This window comes from Cavia porcellus, unplaced genomic scaffold, assembly GCF_034190915.1.
Source record: "Cavia porcellus strain 051 isolate PalLab524CR breed Dunkin Hartley unplaced genomic scaffold, mCavPor4.1 scaffold_18, whole genome shotgun sequence".
Taxonomy (NCBI): Eukaryota; Metazoa; Chordata; class Mammalia; order Rodentia; family Caviidae; genus Cavia; species Cavia porcellus.
This window is the reverse complement of record NW_026947501.1, coordinates 69,800,591-69,806,590: the sequence shown is the minus strand read 5'-3', so window position 1 is coordinate 69,806,590 and position 6,000 is coordinate 69,800,591. Positions and strand designations below refer to the sequence as shown.

Here is a 6,000-nt window from a genome sequence, read left to right as displayed (position 1 = left end):
TCTCCACTTATTCCTCCAGACCCTTTATAGAGGTTTTTATTTTGGCAATAATTTTTAATTTCCAGGAATTTCTTCCCACTCTTCGATTTTGCTGTATTGTTTTATGGCTGCAATATCTTCTTTCATCTGTGGGAGAATATGAATTCAATCTTTCAAGGCTCTCTTCTCAGAACTGGTCATTTCCTTTAGAAAGAGCAGCTCAGTGGGGTCTGTATGGTGATCCTGGCCCCACTGGTGCTATTGATTTCCTGCAATGCTGGTCACCTTGGCCTGCCCTTTAAGTTTATCAATCAAGCACTGAGCTGGTGAATGGAGGTGACTCTGAGGGTTTCAGCTATGCTCCTGTAATGGTGTCATTGTCTTGATTTCCCACACGGGGCTGGGTGATTGACTTGTGCAGCTGTGGATCTGTCTGCCAGCCGACTTGACATCCTCCTTTACAGATGGGGACAGACAGACAGTGCGCTGCCACTTCCCAAGTATAAGCTCTATCAATTCCTATGGCTGGAGCTTTGTCCTTCCCATCCTGCTGCTTCCTTGAAAAGTAGACATTTTGATCTCAGGAAACTTCAGCTACAGTCAGGAGACAGTGGAAGGAGCAAGGTGGGTGGGCTGATGCCTGGCTCATCTGTAGACACATTTTTCAGATGTGTCATTTGTGAAACGATTTTAGATTATCAAAGGACTTAAAGATTGCATCACAGAGTTCCTAAAGCCAGTCGCCTACTCTCTAGTGGACATGTCCTATATAACCATGGTGTATTTGTCAACACTAAGTAATCAGTTATGGTGCATTCTTACTAGCCAAGTGGACAGTTGATGTGGACTTCATCAGCATCCCAGGTACTTCCCTTTTTCTGGACTGCGATACAATCTGGACACCTCATTTCCCTCAGGTGCCTCGTTTCCGTAGTCCCTTGGGATTTGTGACACTTTGTTTTCCATGTCTTTCATGCCCTTGATGCTTAGGTGAATGGTGTTCAGGTATTTCATAGAATGCTCCTTCATTGAGGTTTTTCTGATGTCTATGACTCCTTAGATGAAGGCTGTGGCTGCCTGGGGAGTAAATTGCAGGAGTGAATGGTCCTCCCAGCCCATCTCATCAGGAGTAGCTGACAGTGTCATGGGAGCTCCCCCAACCCAGGGCGAGCCTGCTATGGTGTGGGTGGACTGGCAGGGACGATACCGCAGCAGCAACCAAAGTCTACTAAGACTGGGGACCAATTCTTCCAGAGGCAAAAAGTGTAATGAACTTCACCATTGTGTTCTTGTGACCTCAGTGTGGTGAGTGCTGGGAAGTCATATGGAGAGAATTGCCTAGAAGCAGGGTGACTAAATCCTAAGCCTCTTTTGACCTTTTGGATGCAGCAGGGCTCTCCCATAGCTTAAAAATTAATGTAAAGGGAGAATTTTCTCTGTCATGACCATCTGAGATCAGTGCTCACCCATTTCTCCCACGATGACCGATGAGTTCCCCTTCTGATGGGTCAGAATCAGAGCTGCCAATGGGCCACTATTTCTAAGGATCTGGGCCGCTGTGCTCAGCACCACTGAGTTTGCTCATGCTGAGTTCAGACTTTGGGAGGCATGCAGGCTCAGGTCTTGTGCTTCTTGCTTCAATTCGACCTCCTTGCCGGGCTCCGGGTGGGAGCCTCAACAGTGACGTGGTCATTTGTATTCCTACTTTGCTCTTGTCTCCTGACTGTGTATGTTGGAATTCTCTAGAGGAATGGAATGAATAGAAAATGTCTGCGCAATCCTGTGAGGGGATTTACCGGGTAGGTGTGGAGGATCAGAGGAGAAAGCATCCATAACAGCCATGTGAGGGATTGCATGTGCTCGGCCAGGAAGATGGAAACCACAGAACCAGAGGGTAGGGATGCAGCATGAGTCTAGGTCAAAGGCCTGGAAGCTCTCTGGAAGGTCCCTGCTGAAAATCCATCGTGGGAGACTGAAGAAGCTTCAGAAGGCTGATGCTGAAGTGGGGACTTTTGAATCGATGTCCAAAGGCAATGACAGCAAAGGACAGACCTGTTCAGGAAGTCTGGAACTCTTTGAAATGGACACACTCCCTCCCCTGAGCTTTTTTATTCCACTCTAGATACAAGCCTATTGGTTACTGCAGCCCACATCTGGGGTGTTTCTCCCTCCTCAGTTTGCTGGTATGCATGCCCATCATCACAGACACATGCAGAAATATAGGTCACTGATTCAAGTTGACACAGCATGACTGTTGATCAGAGCGAGTCCTGTGAGAACCCACAATGGTGGTGGTGAGTGAGTAGGGTTTGGAGAAGATGGAGAAGGGGTGGTAAGAATGGGTTCAGGGTTTCCTGTTTTGACTAGAACCTTAGTAGGGATCTACTCATCTCCCCATGTCTTCACATGGTGGAAGTGGGAACTGAGCTCTCTTTGGTCTCTTTTAGAGGGGCACTAATCCCATTTCTGGTCTCTACCCTCTGGACCTAATCCCCTCTAAAGGTCCTAGTTCCCTACAGGATCACTTTGGTGGGAGGGCCAGGTCTTAGCATATGAATTTGGGGGAAGGGGGCTATACATATTCATACCATGGCACTGTATAGAATGAATTCCTACTGAGAAAATGCTGTAGAATCCAGCAGTATGTATAAAATACCTTAGCATAAAGATAAGCAAAGATGACAGCTACATGTCTGCAAAAATCTTACCTCTAATTCTCCCCTTTCACTGCAGAGTGGAAGGAATTAGAGTTGAGGGTGGGGATGGGGTGGAGAGTTAACATAGAGTTCAGGGACCCGAGGGGGAGATCATTAATCATGCATGTCTGCAATTGGCCTGGATGAAGCAGCTACCTCCTGGGTGGATGGAACTGTCAAAGGGACAGGTGTTTGCTAAGTGTGGCCTGGGTTGGGTGCAAGGTGCGTGTGTTTGCAATTTCCACATCTACTGAGAACCTGTCTCACAGCTGCTCTGTGCTGGGCCACCTGGGTCAGCCTCTCTGATGGACCCAACAGCCTGCAGGAGGGAGGAGACTGCACATGGCCATCGCAAAGCTGTGTGACAAGGACAGTGGGAATAAAATTACACAGAGAAGGATTGCTCTGTAGAACCTGGCTAGGACGATTTGTGGAAACAGGGAGGAAGGAGACAGGATGAGGGTGACTTTCCAGAAGACCCACCTGCCTGAGGGAGTTGACAAGGGCCCCACAATTTGGAAAAAGCCCAGCAGTCAGCCAGCCAGGGAGGATGAACCATGAGAGTCCTCGAGCAGGGAACCTCACTGGTTGGTTTGTGAAAGCTCTAAGACCCATTGGCTTTTGCAGGTGAGAAGGTGATGTACATCTGCCATCTGCCCCCAAGACTACAAGCGTGTCTTCCAGATCAAGGATCCACAAACCCTTTCCCTCAAAGGGCAGATGGAAAATATTTTGCATACAGTGGGCCATGGGATCCTTGATGCCGCTGTGCACCACTGCAGGTGTAGTGAGGAAGCATCTATAGGGTGTGGAGAAACCAGCAGGTGTGGCCTGCTTGGCTGAGAGCAGAAGTGTTAGAGCCCAGGCCCCTGCTCCCGTCAGTGTGCCCCTGTCTCAGCCCAGTCAGCACACCTGGGAGGGTCACAAATGCAGGGTCTCAAGCTCCAAACATCCCATTCAACCGCAATTAACAAAAAAGCTGGAGAAAGGTCCGAGAAATAGTTTATTCTGAACAAGAAACACCACATGAACAGAGTAAGGAAACCTGGAGTCTGCAGGGCTGCTTCCGGCTCTGGCCCCCTCACCAGCTCACCAGGTCACCAGCTCGCCAGCACGAGGTCTGCACACTTCCAGGTCACAGTGAAGAGAGGAGCAGCCCCGTCAGTGCCACAGTGGGCAGCACAGTGCCCGTGGGGACAGGAGACCAAAAAGGGCAGAGGACACAGCCAGATGTGGTCAACACAACCCAGAAACAGCCCCAGTGAGAAGGGGGAACAAGGAGCGCTTTTTAAACTGTATCCTGCATTAAAATGTCTTAAGGAATCTAAGGGAGGACACAGACAGTCCTGAGGGCTGAGTTTTCATGTTAAAAAGTAGGAAACCGAAACTGGATAAAAAGTAAAAACACAGTGAAACTCAACAGGGATGGACAGACATCAGTGCCTGAGGGAGAAATATGAGAAGGACCTGAAACAGGAATGAGGCTTGTTTACACAAAAACCATCATGGCAAATCTGGGAAAGGGGGTCTCCAAACAGTGAAGGTGAGGATGAAGATGCCAGCGAGGAATGGAGCCATTTGCCCTTCTGAGTGTGCTACGTACAGAATCTTGGGGAACCCCGTTTGACTGATTTTTCTTTTTATTGTGAGAGTCTCATTAAGTTGCCCAGGCTAGTCTGAAACTCACAATCCTCCTGCCTAAGCCTCTCAAGGGCTGGGCTTACAGGTAGTGCCACTGTGCCCAGGCCCCAGTTGTATCCCTATTTTAAAATAAGTTACCCGATGGCTACATGATCTTGTGACTTGCCTACGGGCTTCCAGCAGATCAGTAGGGCTGGATTCTGCATGAGTTTGACCACAGAGCCCTGCTTTACCATTTAAGCTTCAGCATCTCCCTGTTTGAGAGCAAGCTGTCCTGACCTCATGATAAAGTAGCTGGCCTTTGAGTAAAGCCACTTTCCTTCCAGAACAGACCTTCTAAACGCCCATGGTCTCTAAGTTACTAAGAGCAAGCCCCTCTTATCAGTGCCCGTCGGGTCCCTTGGTTGCCCTTCATGTTGTCTAGACCCTTGCTGTCCTGGAAGGGGTTCTGTTGCAGGGCTAGGCTTTTGGGAACATGGGAACACAGTGGTGTAACCGAGGACCAGTAAGCTATCATCTGAAAGGGCACTTTTGTGCCAGCCTAGCACCGGGGCACAGGTCTGGGAGGCTGCTGACATTCCAAGGTGGGGCATCCTCAGGGATCTGGGGAGGAGCGTTCCTCAGTACCAAGACCTCAGGGCCCAGCTGTTCTGTGTGCTGCATGGTTCTGCAAGGTCAGAGTCTGTGGCCTGCAGAGAATACAAATGAAGCCATCCCGGGGTGGCTCCAGGATTTGGAGCAGGACAGACATGTGAAATAGTTAAGATGCCCGTGGGGCTGTAGATTTCCCAAGTACCATCTAGCCAGCTAGGTTGGGCCACACTGCAAAGTGTGTCGGGGAACGGGAGTGCACTCCAAATATTAGGATTCTATTTTCCAAGTATAAACAATTTTATAAATGCCCAAGAGTTTGCATATCTGCTATTCAACTGGATTCTCACAATAAATTTGTACCTGGAGGTGGGGAAGGAGCTGCTTAACTTCCTTGGCAGAGGCAGAAAACCGAGGCACAGATAGGATGTGTCTGAGGTCACAGAGCAAATTAGCCAGAACCAGGCTTCCCAGCTCCAAGTCCAGGGCTCTTTCTGGTTTTCAGGGACGAGATGGGGACCATCATAGCATAGAGAAGGGCTCTGGGGAGGCAGGGCAGAGAGCCCTGCTGTCCCATGGGCAGCTGCAGGTGCAGGGTTAACTGCTACAGCCCTGGGGGCAGGTGTTGGTCAGGATGTTGTTGTTGCAGCCATCCTGGAGCTTGCTCTGGGCCTGGCTCCCTGGTCGGCCTTCAGGGTCCAGGATCTGGCCGCCTTGCCCCTGATGCCTCCTGAGCCTGAAAACAAGTACAGGACAGACGTGGTCAGTGCTGGTCAGTACTGCAGAGCTGGAGCATGGTCACATGCTGTGGGACACACTTGGGTGAGCAGAGCATCAGAAGTTGCATCAGCTTCCTGTTCTGTGACAAAATACCTGAGAGTAGCAGCTGAAAAGATGAGAGGTTTATTTTGGCTCACGGTTTCAGTCCATAGTGGGTTGAATCTGTTGTTCCTGGACCTGTACTGAGGTGTTATCTCGTGGTGGAAGGAAACCTGCTCACCCTATGGTAGACCTTATGAAAAGGAGCCTGAGAGGAGGGGCTGGGGAAAAGACACAGCCCCCAAGGTCACACCCTCACAACCCACTCCCTCTA

The 6,000-nt window shown here is 49.8% G+C and overlaps 1 protein-coding gene across 1 annotated transcript in view; it reads right to left on the bottom strand.

Annotated features, from left to right (window-relative positions):
* Positions 1-3,659: 3,659 nt before the first annotated feature.
* Positions 3,660-6,000, bottom strand: part of Stk32b (serine/threonine kinase 32B) — a 336,180-nt gene continuing 333,839 nt past the window's right edge. The window contains exon 12 of the mRNA XM_063230171.1: positions 3,660-5,643. Coding sequence (XP_063086241.1) covers positions 5,505-5,643 — 139 coding nt within the window. The 3' untranslated portion in view covers positions 3,660-5,504. The remainder of the gene's footprint in view (positions 5,644-6,000) is intronic.